The 21,672-nt window shown below is 43.3% G+C and overlaps 2 protein-coding genes across 4 annotated transcripts; one reads left to right on the forward strand and one right to left on the reverse strand.

The window, feature by feature from the left end:
* The first annotated feature begins 24 nt into the window (after nucleotides 1-24).
* Nucleotides 25-5,802, forward strand: OARD1 (O-acyl-ADP-ribose deacylase 1). 3 transcript variants are annotated; one of them, XM_012760793.3, is made up of 6 exons: nucleotides 25-321; nucleotides 960-1,039; nucleotides 1,384-1,528; nucleotides 2,523-2,581; nucleotides 3,650-3,762; nucleotides 5,132-5,802. In XM_012760793.3, exons 2-6 carry the CDS (start codon nucleotides 1,001-1,003, stop codon nucleotides 5,232-5,234), a joined length of 459 nt encoding a protein of 152 aa, XP_012616247.1. In that variant the 5' UTR covers nucleotides 25-321; nucleotides 960-1,000; the 3' UTR covers nucleotides 5,235-5,802. The 3 variants fall into 3 exon arrangements, with proteins under 3 accessions (XP_012616247.1, XP_012616248.1, XP_012616246.1); XM_012760794.3 differs by having other exon boundaries at nucleotides 57-189; XM_012760792.3 differs by having other exon boundaries at nucleotides 198-337.
* Nucleotides 5,803-7,846: 2,044 nt separating this feature from the next.
* Nucleotides 7,847-19,058, reverse strand: APOBEC2 (apolipoprotein B mRNA editing enzyme catalytic subunit 2). The gene is made up of 3 exons (XM_012760790.3): nucleotides 18,785-19,058; nucleotides 10,768-11,331; nucleotides 7,847-8,260 (listed from the first exon to the last, which is right to left on the reverse strand). The coding sequence occupies exons 1-2, from the start codon at nucleotides 18,913-18,915 to the stop codon at nucleotides 10,788-10,790; spliced, it is 675 nt and encodes a 224-aa protein (XP_012616244.2). The 5' UTR covers nucleotides 18,916-19,058; the 3' UTR covers nucleotides 7,847-8,260; nucleotides 10,768-10,787.
* Nucleotides 19,059-21,672: the final 2,614 nt, after the last annotated feature.

Genomic DNA, 21,672 nt, shown 5'->3' on the forward strand with positions numbered 1-21,672 from the left:
GCTAATGCGCAAGCGCCGCTCTTTCCAGCTCGCTGTCGGCAATCTCGTTACGCATGCCTGGGCGACGGCGGGAAACCACGGAATTTACCGCCGGAAGTGCGGCGGCCATTACCAAAGAGTGAGGGCTCGAGTAGCTTGCTAGAAGGGCTCGCTTCCGCCCCGCTACCGGGTAGGGGGCGGCCATCTTAGGTGCGTGCAATTACAGGCTGTGGCGGGATTGGTTCCGCATCTGGGCTCCTCCGCTGCTCCCCACCTACCAGGGTCGGATCCGGAGCCCTTCCCCGTGGGGCGGGGACCTCCTAACGGCCGACTCCTTTCCAGGTGAAGGGTGACCCGGGTACGTCGGGGCTTTGAGCCAGTCTCCCCGCACCCTCCCAGGGGACCCCAGGACAGACCCTACGCCCATGCACACGTTCCAGGATAGGAGACAGAATGGGCGCCTTCTCTCGACTCTTTCTCAACCCCCTGCCCCGAATAGGGAGGTGAACGTTACTCGAGAGGCCGCCTTCCCTCTTCCCATGCCTGCGGCTCAGCCCTTGCCTGGTTCACTCTGTGGTTGCGGCTTAACCGGACGCTGGCCAAGTCCCACCTTTTTTCTTCTAAGCTAAAACCACTGGGGAAATACTTTTGCGTCGTGCAGGGAAGAGGAGCGTGTCCTAAGTCCGCCTTGGTCGGAAGCGGCAGTGAAGAAAGGAGGCGGCGTGTCTTAGGACCGCCTTTGCTTCTGCTGGCGGGGCTGGGCGCTCCAGGAAAGCGCGAAATGCCAGCGGGTCGCCGCTGCGTCCAAACCTAGGCTTTCCTTGCACCAGCAGAGTTTCGTATTACTTCCCAGATTCAGAACGCACTCACATTCAGTGATAAACGTGGTGGGGGGGCACTAATAATTGGTGTACAGGGCAAACTGAGTATAATATATTAAGGCTGCCTAAACATTTTTATTTCCTTTTCCCTTGTCATAGCTGAAGAAACACTTAAATTCTGGAAATAGCAACTGAGTATCATGGCCAGCAGCCTTAATGAAGATCCAGAAGGAAGCAGAGTGCGTAACAACTATTAACTTATTGGTGAACTGAAATTCAGAATAATTGAGGTCCAAAGCATAAACACTTTTTAATTAAACCAATAATTGAATTGCCTTTTTTTCCTCTCTAGCTGATTTATTCAAGAAAGGCTAATACGATCTTAGGCAGGAACCATCCATCACTTTCTTTTACACATGCTGAATTCGTTGTAGTTAACTCCTTCAATTAAATTCTGCAGATTAGGCTTTAAATCAAATTACAGGAGGGCTGGGGGAGGGGGACACAGAATAAAGAAAAATGAAAGAGCTTAGTGCTTTTCTGTGTCTAATAAAACATTTTCTTTTCCTTTGCCCATTTTTAGATCACTTATGTGAAAGGAGACCTTTTTGCATGCCCCAAAACAGACTCTTTAGCCCACTGTATTAGTGAGGATTGTCGCATGGGCGCTGGGATAGCTGTTCTCTTCAAGAAGAAATTTGGAGGGGTGCAAGAACTGTTAAATCAGCGTGAGTTTTGGAAACAGCTTACCTGTTTTCATTCCCTGTTATACTTTAATAAACAAAATGTGCATGCAAAGATGGGGTTCCTAATAACTGAGTGCTTTTTGATTTAAGTTTTTCCTTCACAATAATGGGATCCAGTTTGGTCCCTTTATCAAGCCAAACCTGAATTCTTGTAAAAGTTTCTCATCTCTTCCTCCTCTATCGTAAAACTTTCTTAATAATACTACTCCACTTCTCTGACACCTGTAATAACTCTGAAGTGCTTAGCTAAGTCCACAGGTATTAGCTTGGCATTCAAGACCCACTACTTACCAATATACTTACTCAAAGTGAAGTTTAGAAACCTTATCCTTACAGACCCCTCCCATCACTTTCTAGTAATGATTTAAAACCAGAGATGTTCATCAGAATCATGTGGAGTTTCTGAAACAGTTTCTCAGACCACATTCCAGGCTTACTAAATTAGTGTCCCCTGGTGAATCTGATCCCAGACTAACATAATTTCTTACTACTTTGTAGTGCAGTTATTTTGTAAAGATGATGCCTTCTCTGTATTGATAACTCTTTGACAATTAAGGACTTTTTACTATATCTATATTTTTCATAATATTCCTTTACACAGCTCTTGTATGTAAAAAGATCATTATTGGGGAAACACACATTTGGCACATGAAAAATGGTGTACATTCTAAGCCAATTTCAAGGGAATAGACACTAACTTTTTAAGTGGGCAAGTGAGGGTGTATTTGCAATTAGGGGCTGGACAAAAGATGGGATGTGAGGAGGCATGATTAGACGAAAGCTGTTCGTTATGGAACACAGTATTTGAGATGGCTGATAAAGGAGCAAAGTGATCAGGACACGATAGGTTTTTTTTCATCATTGAAAGTTATTTCTAGTTCTGAGGTAAACTCAGATCTATAAAGATTTGAAAACTTAACAGATTGGTGGGTTTTTTTTTTTTCCATTTCTACTATTAAATAACTGTTTTTCTTAGAAAAGAAATCTGGAGAAGTGGCTGTTCTGAAGAGAGATGGACGATATATATATTACTTGGTAAGGTGGGGCCATTTTCTTTCTCTGGGCCAATTTTTAATACATTCTAAGGATTGATGAACAGATGGGCTGCACTACATTTGTATTGATCACAATGCTCCATTCTAGACAATTAAGGGTGCTGAAAAGCTTCTGATCTCATGACAACTCAGGTCCAGTGGTGCTGACTATGAGGAGCACTGGATTAGAAAGGAATGTGAGGCTGCATCCGAGCTGTGCCTTTCACCATAAGCTTGTTCTAAGACTTGCAAAATTTAAGGATGCTTCCATACTTTCTTTCCTAGACACAGGAGGTAAAAGCAATAATGTCTCAAGAGACAGATTTCCCAAAGGGATTTTTCTCTTATTCTTCCATGTCAAATACAGTGCCAGGTAATACCAGCTACTCTTCTGCCTACTGCCTGAATGTAGGATTCTTCAACTGTCCAAATGGTTTTTGATCCCAGAAAAGATGTGGCTTATTGAGTGATGGTGTTAGGTGACTCACAACCAAACCACTGCAAGCCTGATCGGGATGGCAAACTGAGTAGAGAGATGTCCTGGCCCCTTTGAATTTTGTCCTTAAGGCTGATATCACTTCCAGTGTTTCTGGAACACTACCAGTTTTTGTCTGTCATATAGAGAAACAACAAGCACAATTTCTATATAAATAGAGGCTCTTTATGGGATTTTCAGCTGTTATGGGTACTTCCTTGTTATAGATATGCTGCTTATCTCTTGGAAGTGGCACAAAAACTTTCACCTATGTTGCTTAAAAACACTTGACAATAGGTACAACCTGCTAATCTTATGGGTGTCCTGGGAAAAGGAAAGATAACTGCATGGCAGAGTCTAGGTTTCTCAGTCTCTACTTAGTGGATTTTCCTGAGGGCCTCCCATAACAATGTGGAAGGGGCAGTAGGACATTTGTCATCCCTGCTCCAGACTAACTTTTGTATAACAATACACTTGTTCTTTTATAGCATCCTGATAATAATATACTTACTGGGATGTTGGGGGAATGTGATGACTTTTCAATTGGCTATCATTTTGGGATAATCAAAGTTTGAATCCTTTCTTTGTGCCTAGATTACAAAGAAAAGGGCTTCACACAAGCCAACTTATGAAAACTTGCAAAAGAGTTTAGAGGCCATGAAGTCTCATTGTCTGAAGAATGGAGTCACGGACCTCTCCATGCCCAGGCAAGGAAATCCAGGACCCTAAATGAAGATTTGATTGGTGGGGTTTATTGTTTTACCCAAAGACAAACAACTTAAAAGCTTAATCCAAAATGGAGATTTAAAGGTGGAAAAATTTCAAAACTTTGTAAAATCACAAGTGAACCAGTTGACCTTAGGCCAAGGCACAGCCATTTGCTAGCTTGAGCTGAGTGAATCAGGACAATTAACTTGAAACACATACATGCCTCAGCCTACTTAGTGGGGAGGAACCATTGTTATCTAGTCACATTTATTGAATTCCGAGCATCCTCTGCTTGAAGTTTGGCATCTGTTCTTGAACAATGTAAGCTAAAGAATCAAGACTAAGCAATTGTGATTTCTCTCTTGGACCATTTCTGGTCTCCCTACTCTATTAATCCTGTGTTGTTGAGAAAGTTGGAAATTATCACTACCTTTTATACTGCATGTTTGTTTGTCATCAGTATGGGAAATACCCTCAGGATCTGTCCCTGATGTAACTTCTTGGACCCTAACTATTGAGAACTTAAGGGAATGACATTGAGGGTTTAATAGCTCCTTTTCAGGAAATAGATCCCTCCTTTTCCTGTTACTGTAGTAGTTTTATTCCAAGCCCCACATTACTTTGAATGTGGCTACAGTGTCCCTTATCTTACATTGGTCTTTAACATATTTATGGTTTATGTATAAGAAAATACATTTTTTAAAAAGTCACAATTCTTTGTGGACTTAATTATCACATTATGACATAAAATTAGCAATTTTAAGCCTCCTTTTTTCCTTAGAGATGTTGAGGGTTGAGAGTAACATCTTAGAAAGGATGTGCCAAGTAGTAGAATTTTATGGGCCGATTGAAGTTTCTCACCAGGGTGTTTGTTGCAAAGACCTTACTCTTGGATTGCAACCAGCTTAGCATTTCTCACCATCACATCTTGACTTTCTTTTGGCAGAGATCCTGTTTCTTGTCCATCTTCTCCTTGTCTTCCTTAACATTTCATTATCATAAATGCATTTTTAAAATACCAGCCTTTTCCCTATCCATCCACAGCCAATTTTTATCAGCAGACATAGAAGGATAATGAGTCTCCCATGTCATGGCAGAGTTATATGTTCCTAAATGTAGCATGAAGTAGTTGAAAAGTGGTACCTTACTGGGCAAAGAGAAGTGAAAGTTGTTGGATGTTAAGGCTGCCTAGGAATAGTCTAAGGTGATTCATAAGAAAAATTTCTCAACTTCCACCATGGCTGCCTATAGGTGTGAGACTAGATAACTTGGTTTTATGCTTTAGGTGGCTACCACCTAAAGAAAGAGGGAAGAAGCAATTTCCTAGATACCTTCATTACACCAATGGAGATGTTTTGTCTTTTTCAGGATTGGATGTGGTCTTGATCGTCTGCAGTGGGAAAATGTATCTGCGATGATCGAGGAGGTATTTGAAGCAACAGACATCAAAATCACCGTGTATACTCTCTGAACAGATCAACATTTTGGATGTGTCTGTGTTTTCCTGTATCATACCTTCTGGGCCACAGGACTGGGCAAACTGACCTTGTAATGGGTAGAGGAAAGTTTCCTGTGAAATAGTCTGTGTCACAGGACAGACTTGGGTTGCTATATTCCAGTATTTGGACTAGAACTCTGGAGAAGGGATTGCTTTGGGTATGTCGTGTTTTTTTTGCAGAAAGGTAAGGAGTAGGTAGCCTGATAATAGGCAGGGAAACCAGATATTTGGGCCTATGATGGCTGTTTTGCTTCAGTATGCTACCTGATTTGTTTAGCTGGCCACTGGGTGGCAGCATTGATTCTGCTGCTCTGCTTTTTTAAGAGGAATTTCAGGAAGGATGATCATTTTAGTTAGTTTGGAATTTTTTTGTCATTTGTACACTTAACTTGGTATTATCCTTATATCATTATATTCACTCTAGGAGAGAGTTAGTTACAGGTTGTTTTGTTTTTGTTTTAATTACAAATTGACTCCTACCTTGTTAACCAGGAATTTGTAGTGACAAAAGTAGAAAAATAAATCTTTTTCTTGGGATTCAGTGAGGTTCTATGCGCATGTCTATATTGTTCTGGACTTGGGTAATGGAGGATTCACCTATAACAATTTCAAAGAGTCAGACAGAGGGTCCAGTGTGAAGAGTAGCAAGGCGGGAAATAAGAGGTAAGAATAGGCAGGATCTGTGGATTAAAATGATCAAAAGGCAGGTTTTTAGAATCTCCTCATGGTGAACTCTTCCTTTCTTCTGTCCATTGCATTGCATGGTTTCTTTGATTAAATTTGTCTGAATTTAATCATGAAAACAAATGAAATAATGTATGGCAAATGCCTGGTATAGTACTTTGCACAGAGTAGGGACTCGATAAATCAGTAATTTCCAACAAAATCCATATGAATCTTTTGAGAAAAAACAAAGGCCATTTCCTTTCCAAAAATTCTAATTTGGTGACCAGGTGGGATGGCCAGGTTTCTTTGTGTTTTTAACCTTCGTAGAAGATTTTGATATGTAGCCAACTGGGATCTCCAGAACACTGGAGTGAATGTAAGTCCCCTTTTCTTCTGAAGCTAGTAAGATAAGTCCTCTTGTTTTCAGAGGGATAATAAAATTTATGGTTTTAGCAAGTGGTTCAGTATCAGAGCTATTGGGGAAACTGTTTTCTTTTTTCCCCTTACTATGGAATTTAGAGTTAAAACAACCAGACTTGATATTGATTCTCTCCCTAGGGTGAACTCTGAGTCTGTTATAGGACTTGCTGCTTTCCAAAGTATAAAAGAACAGCTGGGTTTTAGAAGGGGCTTGTTGAAACACCAGGAAAGCACTGGTTAAATATAATCTTCATACTTTAGACTTGTGTTCTTATCACATTTCAGCCTGATAAGAGGAAACAGTTTCAAAAAGTATTTCACTTTTGTATTTCTATGTGAAACAGACAAGTTCTCCCTGTTGTTGGGGAAGAGGCAGTGCAGGGGCAAGTTCATTATCAAACTTTTAGACTTCGGCTTTTCTTAAAGCTTGGCTTCTGTCCACATAAAATAAAATTGAAGGGAAAAAAGGAAGGAGAGAATGTCTAACTACACAAAATTGAAAACAAGAGCAGAGTGATAAGAGGAAACTTAAAGAATTACAGTATTTCATTTAACTCCCCAAATACAGATGCTTCCTAGCTTATAATGGGGCTACATCTGGGTAAACCTATTGTCAGTTGAGTTCAGTTGAGGATGTACTGAATATGTATGGTTTTCATACCATTGTAAATCAGGGACTGTTAATCTTAACATTTGGGTCAAAAAGTTGGTTTCCTAGGCTTCCTTTAAAGAGATTATGATTTTTTTTCATGGAGTATGAGCCTTGATTCTTTTAGCAAAACCTAGTCTCATCCAGTATTGGCTGTAATTGGAATTCTGGGACTCAGCAGGAAAGTGATAAAGTGCTTTGTTATGTGCATATGGTAGTGGTAGGGTCAAATTCCTATGACTTATCACACTTGAAGCCTGGAGAAAGGAGGCATGGCCTGATAATCAGAATGAACACATTATTCCTGGAAACCTAGTTAGAGTTTGGCAAACACCCAGAAATTCACATGTGAAATTTTGTTTCCACATAGGACTCAAAGAAATCTTTAAGAAATGAGACTTTTGACTTAATCCTACCATCACCATCAAATACCACATATTGAATATTCTTAAATGATGTGTATCTGAACATTGAACTCCTACTTTTCACCCTCTCCTCTCTAATCAAGAAGCTCACTGCTTATTAATTGGCAATTGGGATATAGATACCTTATAACAAATTTCCCATGCTTTTTGTTCCACCTTCTACCATACCCTTGTCTTCAGAGAAGGGAAAAGGCCCTCATTTACAAGTAATCTCACAAGAAAACATTTTAAAAAGGTCGCCATGGTGGGAAGTCTGTATGGGAGAGTTAGCATTCTGTATTATCTAGACAAGTCCTGGTTTAATCTTCCCTCCCACTTTATAATGTCATGGCTTAGTTCACAGCCTGGGACGTCCCTATGCCTTTAACTTGCTTCATGGTAACTTCCAAATGTCCAAATTCATTAAAAAACCTGGCCACAGAAAATCCACACCACTACTTTTATTAATGTTGCTGTTTTTCTTTCTTTAAAAAAAGAAGCCAACTTAGCATAAAATGCATATTTCAAAGATCTGTACCTTGGATCTTAGGCTCTTTGCCTTAAGTAGCCCCTTTTGGGGAGTAATTAGGACCTTCAGTCTCACAGATGCCTGGTGCCCATATATGGTTGCATTTCTCTCCTTCCAGGTCTCTTTCCTCTTTCCCAAGAGCAGCATTAGAGAGAGATGCACAGCCTAAATGAATTACAGCATAGGAAGTGTATTTTGAGTCCTCTGAGGGCCTTATCCAGAAGGATTGGTTCGTGTTGAATGCTGTCCAGCTGCAAGTGGTATTAGGAAGACAGGCATGTCTGGGATGGCTGTACATGTTGCTACTGTCTCTTGGTGGCAGCAGGCAGACCTTAGTGAAAAAAACAGAAAGCATGTTATTGAGAGCCTTGCTGGCCCCAAACAAATGCTGGTCTCTTTTTAAGCTAAGATTTCTGTGTGCTTTCCCGAATAAGTTCCTGAATTTCTCTTCCTTAATCTCCTATGGTTTCTGGCTTATCCAGGATTGGGTTTTTTTTCTTTAATTCATGTTTTGATGTGGTTCACACTCAAAAAACCCAGAAGAGATCTGCTTTAACTCTATTCCATAGAGTTAAATATATAAACACTATTCTGTCATTTTTCAAAAAACGAAAGATGAAATAAGAAATATGAGACAAATTTTATTTAACAAATAAATGCTCTTTTCTTGGGTTGTTCTTTGGGCTTTTAGATTACAATTCTATCTCATGCCAATTTTTTTTAACTTGGTGTACATCTTAACTTTTCCCTTTAGGAACATGAGCAACTTAAATAGAAGACAGGGAAGCATATGTACACTAATGGAAACATGTTTATAATGTGGAAAATGTCCAGTAATTTTTGTTTGTTTGTTTTTTGAGATAGAGTCTCACTCTGTTGTCCTGGGTAGAATGCGGTGACATCATCATAGCTCACTGCAACCTCAACTTCTGGGTTTAAGCGATCCTCTTACCCCAGCCTTCTGAGTAGCTGGGACTATAGGCATGTACTAAGATGCCCAGCCTCAATATGTTCTTTAAAAATCTGACTTAGAAATCAACTTTTTCCTCAAGCTAACATTTCTTTTACTTCTATTTAGATTAATATAAGATATAACCCTCCATCATACAAAATTAAAATATCTTTTTAATCTTCCTTGAAATGCTTAAATTTAATGAAAAAAAAAAAAAAAAGCCCTGAGAACTTACTAGTTGGACAGCTAGAAGAAGTAGCCAATAACAGTGAAAGATGTTTAAGAAGAAATTATATTGAGGTTAAAATTAAGCTACCAGTCATCATTCTGTAGAATCAGTATAGGGTTTATAATTACAGTGATTAATACCTATACTAAAAAAAATCTTAAGAAATTTTAAAAGTTATGTTTTATATTTTCAAAGGTCACCCTCAGAAATCTGTTTTTACTACTGCTTACCACTACTCAGTGAGGTGTCTTTCTTATTTTATCTGAGCAGAGTATATTACCCTACCATAGTCTTACCGAATTCAATGACTAGATTTTTGTAAGAAATGGCTGAAAGTCATGTCTTTGTGGATCAGCGAATGTTCAGCTTGAGAATGATCAGGTACCCAGTGTGCATGTTGAATAGGAAACACCTGCCAGCATCAAGGTCTGGAACATTGATATTTCCTAAATGTGTCCATGAAGCGACTCTTCTCTTAAGGGTATTAGGAGTGAGAGACACCAAAAATAAATTGAATTATTTTTATGGAAGCATGTTGCTTTCATGTCTTATTAATATGTGAGTTGTTCCAGAATTAAAGTTGGCTAAGAGGGTGGTGAAGACAACTTCTCAATTTCTGGGTGATTTTGATCAGTAACTCAGGCCTTGTAAAGGGGATTAGTCACAGCATTTCTGTAGGAGCAAACTTGATCAGACCAAATTCAAAAAAAGATGGTAAAGGATCCTTTAACCCTCTTTCCTGAGGGTAATTGGCCTGTTCCTGTAAGAGTCTAATTTACCCTCAGCAAGAAGCCAAATTGGCCTTAATTGTGTCCTAATTATTTGCTTAAATAGCTAATCTTTACTTCTATTTTTCCTATCACCTCTTGATATCTGTAGGAGGCTACCTCTGAGCTGCTGCCTAATTTACAAACATCTTTTTAACTCTTTAAACATTCCTGCTTGGACTAGTTCTTTGCTATATTATCCCCATTCCTGTGTTCAGCATTTTTCATGAGTTCTGCTGAGGTCTTCCCAACATAAGGAAAATGTTCTTGCATTATACATCTACACAGCAATTATTGGTCTCCTGCAAAGCATAGCCATTTGTTTGAAAATGTGAAAGTAGATCTGGCCCCCAAAATGTTGAATATATATCCATTTGGGGAATTTCAAAAGTGAAAAAATTGCCCCTGAAGAAATGAAAAACCTGCATGAGAGAAAAATACAACGATAACAGCGTAAGTAGGGGTGGGGGCAGAGCATCTAGAAGATGCCTAGAGTTGATGAGGGAGGACACATGTACCTGGGGCATGCTCTGGAGATTTATACATCGTCTCTGCTGTTGTCCAATAACTGGTCTTTGTGCCACCTAAGTCTTACTAAAAGTCATTCTGTCTCATCAAAACTTTAGAATCCCTGTCAACTTTGGGTATTCCAAGTTATGGGGAAGTTACTTTGATATAAAAAGGGAGGAGGAAAAAGTTTAGGGACAGGGATTTGGAGGAAAGAGAAGACAAGATAGGATGTTCTAAAATATTTTTACAACCAACCAAAAGCAGAGAAATGAAACCTTTGCAAAGGAAAATCAAACATCATACCATTCATTCCTCAAGCCTTCTACCCAAGTTAACATTTAATAACAGTGAATTCCTCCCATGGCACCAGGAAAACTCACGTGAGGCTGAGCCCAGTTGTCTACTTCAGGATGTCAGCCAACTTCTCCTCGTAGTATAGGAAGTTCTCCTGAATGTCCTCCCAGGGCTCAAAGGCCTTGGATTCACCCTCTTCTTGCTCTACAAAATTCTGCCAGATGTACTCGAAGTCCTGGGGCTTCATGATGCGCAGTTTACAGCCAGCCTCCTTCAGCTTCCTCAGAGCAGCCTGGATCTCCGGCTCCTCCCACATGAAGAGTCGCCCCACCAGAATGAGCAGGCGCAGGTTCTTGGTCTTGTTCAGGGTTTTGATAATGCGGTCGGCGCAAGCTGCACAGGGGCTGGAGGACACGTACCAGGTGACATTGTACCGCGGGGCTGGGTCGAAGGCTGGCAGGATGGTGTTGAAGAAGGCTTCTTCTGCATGGGCACCTGCGTGCTCATCCTCTAGGTATCCCCGAGACGCCTGCACTTGGCCTCCCTTACTCTGCACTTCAACCACGTAGCAGAGGAAGGTCTTGTTCCGGCCGGAACTGTACTCCACATTGCGGAACTGAAACTTAAAGTAGTTGACAGGCAGCCGCTCCCTGTAGGTCAAAGAGACAAAAGGACAAGGAGGAAGAGAGAATGATGAGTTTCTTATTTCTGGGACTAGCTTAGAGTAGATAGCCCTTCCAAATCAGTACCTCAGAGACACATTCACTCATACTTTAAACAGGCCTTGCCTATGCTAGTATCGGGGACAAAAAGGCATGAAAGAATCCAAAAGGGTTTATCTGAAGGAGAGGAGAGAGAATTTGGGGGCTGCATTCTGGTTACCCTGCTAGGAAGGGTCTCCAAACACTATCTCTTCCAGCACAACATATCCCTACATTTCTAAAGCAGTGAATCTTTAACATGGATATGGCTTAGAATCACCTAAAGGACTATAAATATGTCAATGCCTGGGCCTCACACCAAACCAGTTAAATCAGAACAAACTGGAGAGGGGGCCCAGGCATCAGTATTTGTTAAAAAGCTTTCCAGATGATTCCAGTAAGTGGCCAACTATATCAAGCATGTAAAATTTCTCATGAAAAGCAAGACAGAGATTTCGCAGAGCATTTCATGCTTTCACTTCTCCTCCTTGTAACTCATGTAAATTGTATCTTGGGCATGAAATGGCCTGATACTTGCAATACCCTGCTTTCCTAGTGACTGTTTCTCAAGTCTATCTTGCCCTTCAGGTGAAAGGACTGTCACATGGTAAGCATTCTAGAAGTTTGTCTATGGGGCCAAACTACCCAAGGGTGCCTTGGGATAATTAAGCTTTTATAAAGTATGGAGTCACTTCAATATCAGACTTAGCTTCTGCCTTCCAGATGCTTATAATCTAGCAGCTAGATTCTATCTGGACAGAGAAGATATAAATAAAATAGCCAAGAATGTTAGAAGACTGCTTAAAATGGATGGGTAGACTAGAGTATGTATTTTGAAGCTTCTTGAAAGTTTAGCCTTGATTCAGGAGGCTGTGGAGAATTGTTACAGGTTCTTGAGCAGAAGAAAAGTATAAAAATGATGTCTGTGGAAGATTACTGTGGTGGCACTAGGTAGATGGAGTGAAGCTGGGGAAAAGCCTGAAATTGAAACAGCTCACTAGGTGTCTAGGACACTAGACTCGGTGATGAATGGTGTGGGTGGCTTTGAGGAGGAGATGGATGATTAGGAAATGAAAGCAGTGGGCAAAGGCCAGTTTTCGTGAAACATTTTGTAGTTATAAGGAGAGAAAACGGAGAAGGGCTAGAGCATCAGAGTTGAAGATTGTTTTTATTTTTAGGTGCATGTGTGGTTCTCTAAAATAGGGAAGATTTGTGCAGGTTTGGAGGCCAAGGAAAATGAGAGGGTTTTAATAGGAGAGATTAAAAATGTAAGAAAGAAGATGGGATAAGTCCAACTAGAGAGGTTGAATGCTTTCCTTTTTAAAAATGTAATCTCTGTAGCTGCCCCAGAAGATACCTCCAGTACCATTAACCCCACCATTGTTGTCTCTACAAAGGTCACCACACTCTCTGGGCTGCAGGGGAATCCCTGGCGTCTCAGGGCCTTGGCTGCTTAGAGATAAGCAGCAGATTCCAAAGATCTGAGTAAACATATCTCCCTGCAGGATTCCCCCAACCCATGCCCATCACCAGATTTTTTCCACCAAGTTCCCATGTCTCTTGCTGTCAGATGACCGTGGAGACGATATGTTTTGAGGACCAGACCCAGGATTCCTTTGGGTACTGCCATTAGCTCTCCAAGTCCCTTTGTTTCTGGTTGGGAGTGTTTATTGTTTACTTAACATTTTAGGAGAATGGATCCCCTGATATTTCCCCTGTCCTCTTTCAATCCCTGCTGGGAATTTACTTATATAGTGAACTCTCCCTAATTATACTCACCCCATCAGACCACTCCTGAACTCCTATCAGTTGCTAAATGATCTCTTCACTTCCTAGAGTGGCTTTTTGCTCCTGAGAAGCACAGAGCTTACCTTTCTTTCCCAAACCATTTTTAGTTCTTCAAGACCTTTTGCCATACTACCCACCTCCCCAAGTTCAATCCAGAGCCACCTGTATGGTGGGGGATCCTCACGTGGAACTTTTGGAAGTGTTTGTGACTACTCAATTAGCTTGGAGGCTTCAGCATTAGCTACCCATGTGGTCCTTCAGGTTTCCTTCTGGAAACCCCAAAAGCGTTGCTCCAACTTAGCTAAGTGCAGCTCAGTGAAAATATGAGTCTGGCCCAGCGTGCAGCTACAAGTTGGCTGGATAGTTATGAGATGGCTGCTTCTCTCAGAGGCCTCTCTTAAGCTCTGACATTTTTTCCTCCTCCTTTTCCCTGGCAAGAGGAGAAGACCCATAGAAACCTGAAACTTAAGGGAGAGAGAGAAAGGTCACCTCTATAAATAGCCATTTCTGACCCCTCCAGCCAGCAGCCTCAGAGTCTACTCAACAGGGCCTTCTGTTAGGCGCCTCAGGAGAAGTGTTTTCAAGTGGCAAAAGAAAGGAAAGGTATGGAAGGTTTTGGCTCCAGGTAGAGCTTGCTCAGAGACTGAGCTTGCTTGGCTTCTCTGGGCTGCTTGGTCTTCTAAAAGGAGCAAAAAGGGCAAATGAGGTTCCTTGCTCTTTCCACAGACTAAAATAGCCAGATCCTGGGGGGAAAGAAACCAGGAGAACAAAGGTGTGTAGCGGTCTGAAATTTCTCCAGGAAGCTAGACAACATGGCCATCTTGGGTGATTTTACAGACTCACAAATTAAGTCAATATTATTATGCCTACTAGTGGAAGGAAGGAAATAGTGACACCTTACTTCTTAAATAATCACAAACATTATTTTTTCAAATAGCATGATATACCTTAGTACCATATTTAGTTGTAGCCCTTTACTCTTAAACCCCAGTAACTATTTTACTGCTAAAGTTGTATGTGTGAGAGAGAGGGGGTGGAGGAGAGAATGAGTGAGTGTGTTGGAGTGGTGGTCCAGAGAGAAGTACTAGTAGTAGACTTTTTCCCCTGATTCAATCAATTCTTCCGACATAGAGACCAACAGCGTGATTCCTATTTCCTCCCTCCAGCCTCTGATAGTGCTTCTTTTAGCACCACTTCCTCATACTTTCTGTAAACAAGGCCAGTCACACTTCATCTGCTTAGACCCAGGCTACTAGGCATTACATTTCTCTTGGGAGGAAATGGAGAATCCAAATATCTAGAAAAAGTTGGGAAAATGGTCTGCTTGATGGAGGTAGAAGGGATATGAGTGAATATAATACACATTTTTCTCAGATTCATGTTAAAACGTTTGGATTTCCTAAGCATAAATGTACTGTGAAGGGAAGCAACCTGGAGGGTAGCCGAAGCTGGTCTAAGATGAAACATTTGTTCCAAAATAATCCATGTACTGGAAAATCTCACAGGTAATTGTATTGACTTGTTTCAGCTTTCCCTCACTAGACCTTTCAGTGACCTGCTTTAAAGAGGCAGGATCCTGGTTTTATTGGCCTTCTCCTTTTTCAAACAACTTTCAAAGTGGATGCCAAGGAGTGAGCATAGTCAGAAAGATTAGTATGGAGCAGAAGCAGAGGGTTCTAGCAGCCTAATTTCCTAGAGCTGAGAAGGGAGTTCCAGATTATGGGACTGCATGGGATTTTACCCAAGGCTGTACCAGAGCCTGCCCCTTTTCCCTGGGAGCCATGGTCTTTAGCCTGAGCTCTGACCTCCCAGCAACCTTCAGTAGAGGCCAGGGTGGCCAGAGTCAGGGGGCTGTCTTGTCTTTTTGATGGCATACTGCCCAGCAAGCTTCAGAGCCCAAGGTGAGAGGGAAGGGCTACGGCAATGTGGCATCAAAGGCCCCTCAGTCCTTGCCTCTCCCTTCTCCTCAGGACCCTGCCAGAGAAGAGAGAAGTCTCTGTATCCTCACATGCCCAGAGTAAACTACTGGTACCTAAAGAAGTGGTTGAAAGAAAAATCACTCCATCTGCCATTTATCTCTGCTCCATAATAATCCCTTTGATGGCAGGTTCTGCTTTCTGCAAAAACATATACAACATAACCATAGACAAAGACAAACACACATTAAGATGCTGCCAGGCAGAGCCACAGTCAGTCTTCACTAGGACGGAGAGGTGGGAAGACAACCAACCGCGGTGCCCAGAGCTCCCCTAAAGCGTGCAGTGTTCAGGGGCAGGCACGAGCCAGGAGAATTCTTACCTAAGCCTAGCACCACTGGATCTTCGTGTATCCTTGAGCTGCTCTCCTCAAGAAATCCTCCCCCAGTTCCTTCCCTGTCCTGATGTCTGACAGAGAGCCTAACACAGGGGCCCCCAACCTATGTGGAGTTGTATAGTTGTTTTATTGTATATTGCACCTTAATAATAATAGAAGTAAAGTGCACAATAAATGTAATGCGCTTGAATCATCCTGAAGCCATCCCCCCACTCCCTGGTACACGGAAAAATTGTCTTCCATGAAAATGGTCCCTAGTGCCAATAAGACTGGGGACCACTGGCTAACACACAATAGATACTTCTTCATTAGTTTGTTCATTTATTCAACAGATATTTATTGAGTGCGTATTAGGAGCTAGGTGCCAGGAAGAAAGCAGTAAAAAATCCAAATCATGTCCTCATGGAGGTTAAAAAGGAGAAACAGGCAATAAATGAATAATTATTTAGTAAATGTTTGTGAAAATAGAGTCTTCTCTTGTTTTTTGGATGCAGTGTGGTGATTTGGAGTCAGATGGCCCTGGGGTTCACACCCTATTCCATCTATAAACTTTGGCCAAATGATTTATCCCTCTGAGGTTTAGTTTCCATATCAGAGTGAGTAATCCAACCTCTTGGATTTTAGACGACAGTAGACCTTCAATTAAAGCTAGTATTGGGCTTCTCCAGGCCCCAAGTCGTATCCTTTAGAGCTCCGTCTTAAGCATTACCCTTCTAAACGCTTCCTCTCACTGTCAGAGGTTTCTCTTTTTCAGTGGTGTGCTGGTAAGTATTTAACATCCAGCTCTCTGAAAGAAAGCAAAACAAACAAACAAGCCCTGATTTCCATAACGTAAATATTCCCACTGTGGAGATTTCAAGCTACCAAGGTAACATCATTGGACGCTGAGTCAGGAAGAGATGTGCACAATCAACTCTCAAGCCAGTCGGAGCTGGTTGCAGCACACCATGGCAATTTTAGACTTTTTCCCAGCACTTTCCACCATGTTATTTTGTTAATGTGCTTAGTTTTGCTTTGTATGCCCTGAGTAAGTACCCTATTCAACCAGATCACTCTGAGCGGGGTATGTCTCTCCTTCCTACCAGGGACTCCTTCCTCACTTCAGACTGTCTCCTGAAAAGCCGACTGCTCTTCTGCTAGTCTCCGGCCCCAATACAAAGAGCACTCTGGATCCATTCCCCGCGGGAGTCCATGCTAGGAAAGAAACCGCTTTGCTGACCCCTCGGACTCCGGGGCATCTGGAGAGGGAAGGAGAGGAAAGCTGTTCCCTTACCCTGTCCCTGCAGACATAGCTGAACCTCTGGGCTATTTTAAGCCATGGGTTTACCCTGAGGGGGCCAGGAGACAGATCTCCACAGCTCCACAGCTGTTACTTGTGGCCAGGAAACAGGGCTCTGCCTCCCACCTGCACTGCTCTCACAGTGCTCAGAAAGCTGCCCCGCTGTGCCTCTTTTCTGAGCCTTGAGTTGTGGGAAGCCTCTTACTCTTACCACCTCGCAGATGGAGATATGTGGGACTCTGTTTGGGAAACCTGGGACTCAGAATGAATAAGAGACCTGAGGAAAGGATTCTTGGCAGGAGTCAAAAGACCTGCCACTTACTGGTTCTGTAGTCTTGGACATATCACTCAGTCTCCCCGAGCCTCAGTTTCCCCATCTGTAAAGTGACAATAATATATCTCCCTCCCTAGCATTGTGCTGAGGGTTGAATGAGCTCACACATGTGAAAGTATGTTGTGATTATAAAGCCCTGGAGAAATGTAAGTTACATCAGAGGACTTAACCCTTCAGGACCCCCTGCCCTGGGACCTCAAAGCATGTTCAACTCAACAAATACAGTTGAATTCTTGGCTACCTTCCCCTGTGCTGAGGAGCTCACAGTGCTGCACAGAGTGGAATGTGTATGTACACGTGTTTGTGTGACCAAGGATACCAGCATGCTTAGGTATTAGAAAAAGGATCTCTTTCCATAAGAGAGCAGCCCCTGGAATTGCGACTCTCTTGGCCTGGTTGCCCTAGGCTTTCCCTGTGTCTATATTAATCTGTGCTCAGCTGCTCCCTTAATCCTAGGATGTGAGTGAGATTAGTTGGGTGGGCATGGGCAAACGGAAATTCACATTTTCCCTTAGGTTCTCTTAGAAGTCAGAAAATACCTGAGCTGGAAAGGACCTTAGGAATCAGCTAGTACAGTTTCCTCATGTTGTAAATGTTAAACTGAGGTCAAGATGAAAATCACTTGCCAAGCTTGAAATAACAAGTCCAGATTGCCACCCAGGGTTCCTTTTCCCCCTTGAAGGCATCATTCCTCCATTCTTCCTGAAACTTCTGTTAGTGTGGAGCCCACACTGCACGTGGGCATTACTGGAGACCTCATGAAGGAAACCCTGGGCTCAGGGAGGAAATGTGACCCCACATACTCCCTTTTTATTTTTTGCTTAGGAATTTAGCAGAGTTTTCCACTACGGGAATAGAGAGGGAAGAGGAGGAAGACTACTTGATTTTACTCCTGGAGATGCCATAATCTGGCAACACAGAGGACCTTGTACACAGCCCCCTCTTTGACTCTAGATCCTTTTCTCTGGGTCCCAGTTCCTTCAGGCCTTGGCTGAGGGTGTTGGAACAGCCCCTCTGTCCATAGTCCCTGTGTTATCTGTGCTGTAACTTCTCTGTTTCCATAGAGGTGGATCTGGACAGGCCCTGAGGAGACTCAGAAAAGATTCAATAAGGACAAAACTGCTTCTAACTCAGCCATGGGAAAGGAGGCTCTAAAGAAAGGGCTAGACAGAAATTCAAGGCTGCAGTGAGCTATAATTACGCCACTGCACTCCAGCCTTAGTGATAGAGCAAGACCCTGTCTCTTTTTCTAAAAAAAGAAAGCAAGTGCTAGAGACATACAGATAGAGGAAAGACCCTCTTAGAAGCAAAGAGGGAAGTTGAGGGAAGGGGGTGCTCTGACTGGGGCCATGTTCAAATGTTCCTGTTTCATCCTCTGTCCTCATCAAACTCCCTGGGATTAAGTCTCTACCTAGAGAGGCAGGTGACTATCCCAATACCAGAAGGCCTGAGGTTTCATTCCCTGGGCTCTTGCCTCCAAGGAGCTCCTCCTACCTGCCCCCTCCCCCCGATTAGAGAGTCCTAGGTGTCACCCTGAACAGCCACTAGAGGTTTGCTGCTGGGTCCCCTGCATCCCTGCCCTGCCCACAGGAGTAATCTCGCTGCTGCAGCATTGTGGCTCACCCTGACGCTAGTTACCGGCCTGGATTTCTAGGAGAGAAGTACGCAGGCCCATACCCAAGGCTCACCCTGTGACGATCTCAAAGGGTGGCAGCTCAATCAGCTCCTTCAGCTTTTCAGGGTCGTCCAGGTTCTCCAGATCCTCCCCATTCTGGGAGGCAGGCGCAGCGGCTGCAGTGTCCTCTTCCTTCTGGGCCATGAGGGGCTGTGGCTTTGGAGTCGCTGAGAGAGGAGAGGTGGCAGATCTGCGCCAGGCCCTGGCGGCAGAGTCCCAAGCAGCTGTCAGCAGCTAAATCTGGCTGGGAATGACGGGAAGGGGACCCGGCAGGCCAGGCTGCGTGCTGTCCCCACCTCACTACGGGCTTTATAACCAAGGCTTGCTGCCCCTCCCCCAGGTACTCTCCCTCTATCTTTTTTTAATTGAGTGACGGCGGGTGCTGTGGTGGGGGAATGGAAACTCTGGCCATTAGCATCCCCTATTTATCAGTAGGCAAAGACAGGAAGCTGGCAGGTGGGGTGGCTTGGGCTGCTCTTTTCCCCTTCTCCCTCCTCTCTCAGCTCATATTCTACCCTTTGTTTCCCACCCAACTTTCCTAGCTCCCTTGGGGGAGAGTGTGAGGGAGCACAGGGAGGGCATCCTGAGATTTAGGAGAGAAGCCCTCTCAGAGCTTTAAGCAGGATGGGACGTGTGTTGCAGAGGATAGTCTCAAAGAGACCCAGGCCATTTCCATTGGGGGAACTTAGGTTCAGGAAAGGAGGGCCCTTGCCGGGTGCAGTGGCTCATGCCTGTAATCCCAGCACTTTGGGAGGCCAAGGTAGGAGGATCACTTGAGGCCAGGAGTTTGAGACCAGCCTGGGCACTATAGTGAGATCCTGTCTCTACAAAAATAAAAAATTTAGCTTGTCATGGTGGTACATGCCTATAGTCCCAGCTACTTGGTAGGCTAAGGCAGGATGATCGCTTGATCCCAGGAGTTCAAGGTTACAGTTAACCATGGTCACGCCAGTGCACTCTAGCCTGAGCAACAGAGTAAGATCCTGTCTCTACAAATGACAGGAAGGAAGGCAGGGAGGGAGGGAGGGTTGGTTTGATGAGAGGTGGGATAAAAACTGACAATTTGGGAAGTGTTTGAATTGTGTGTGACTCAAACAATTCAAGTCTGTGGATGCAGACTTGCCTGTTATGAACCCATAATGCAATGTCAGATTGCCTAGAAACCTCCATTAGTAATGATAGCTGCCATTCACTAAGCTTGGTTTTTGAAACAGTCCAGGGAGTGAGTTTAGTGGTTTGCATGTGAAACCGGACTTCTACTCTCCACAGCCCTGGGAGGCAGTGTTATCCCCGTGTTACACAGCGGGGTACTGAGACTCACGGAGGGTTGAGGGCCCTGTCTAAGGTCATATAGCTCATAAGGGACAGAGCCGGGATTAAAACCCAGACACTTTTACACCAGAGGCCAAACATTCAACCTCCATGCTATGTGCCCTAAGGCCTTTTATTTATGTAACAAATATTTATTGAGTATCTCCTATATGCCAGGTTCTGTTTCAGATACTTGGAATATGGCAAAGAACATGGCAAATGAAAATCCCTGCCCTCATGGAGCGTGAGAGAGTTGGACAAAAAATAAGTAAGATATATGCTCCATTTTGGTGTTAGTAAGTGCTAAGGAGAAAAGGCAGGGAAGGGGAACAGGAAGTGTCAAGGGGTGAGTTACATTTTTATAGGGTGGCCTATAGAGAAGGACTTTGAAGAGGAGACCATCGAGAAAAGACCTGAAAGAGGCAAGGGAATTTGTCATATGGATATCTAAGGGGAAAGTGTTCTGGGATGGGGGGAAAGCATGTACAAAGGCCCCGGGACAGGGGCATTCTCAGTGTGTTTGAGGAACTAGCAAGGACACCTGTGTGGCCGGATAGTCCAGGAGATGAGGCCAGAGAGATAACAGGTGCCAAAGAGGCTGGGGACTTATCTGCTACTATGAGGACCTTGGCCTTTTCTCTGAGTTAGGAAGTCATTGTCTCTGAATAGATGAAACACATGGTCTGACTTCTGTTTTTACAGGAGCACCTGGGCAAGAGCAGAAGCAGTGTACCCGTTGGAAGCTAGAGAAAGATAATTAGGGCCCCTAGGAAAGCCCCAGGGCTGGAACAGCAGCAGGGCTCAATTTTTGCAGCTCACATGATGGGACTTACCAGGGGTCACAAATCTTTGTGTTTGGGACAATGCAGACACTTTAGGACATTGTCAGGGAAACGGAAAGGAAGGGTCAGGGTCACCTGCGGGTTGAAAATGAGGAATCTAAGAAAGTAGGAGAACAAATGGGGTTGGATGGTGGGAACAAGAAGCTAGGGTACCCTTTCAAGGGTCTCACTAGAGAGGAGGAGTCAGGATGGTTTGGAAAACTTAGGGCTCCCTCCTCCAGGGAGTTCTGAGCAGCAGAGCTGTTTGTACGATGCTGAACGTTTTGGTTTGCTTGGGATGAGCATTGTTTTTCCCTGTTGTGCAGGCATAATTACCACTAGCACACCTTTCACTCCCAAAAGTGTCCCAGTGCAGACAATAAATTATATGGTCACCTTACCTATAAGACTTATTACTAAAAGCATTTCTATCCAGAGATTGTTTTTTCAGACATTTTTCCAGGAGAATAAAGCACAAGGTAGAGGTGACATTGCCTATGTCTGCAATGAGAAGCAGTGATAATTGATATCAAAGAATGTTATCATCTCACAAACATACGTTTCAATGCAAAGAGTTTACTTCATTCTCTTATTTAATCAACAGTTATCAGGGGTTTCTATGTGTTGGGTGCTGTAGTAAACATCAAGAATACAGAGATATGGCTGGGCACTGTGGCTCATGCCTATAATCCTGGCACTCTGTGAGGCTGAGGCGGCAGAATTGCTTGAGGTCAGGAGTTCCAGACCAGCCTGAGCAAGAACAAGACCC

Source organism: Microcebus murinus, chromosome 5, assembly GCF_040939455.1.
Source record: "Microcebus murinus isolate Inina chromosome 5, M.murinus_Inina_mat1.0, whole genome shotgun sequence".
Lineage (NCBI taxonomy): Eukaryota > Metazoa > Chordata > Mammalia > Primates > Cheirogaleidae > Microcebus > Microcebus murinus.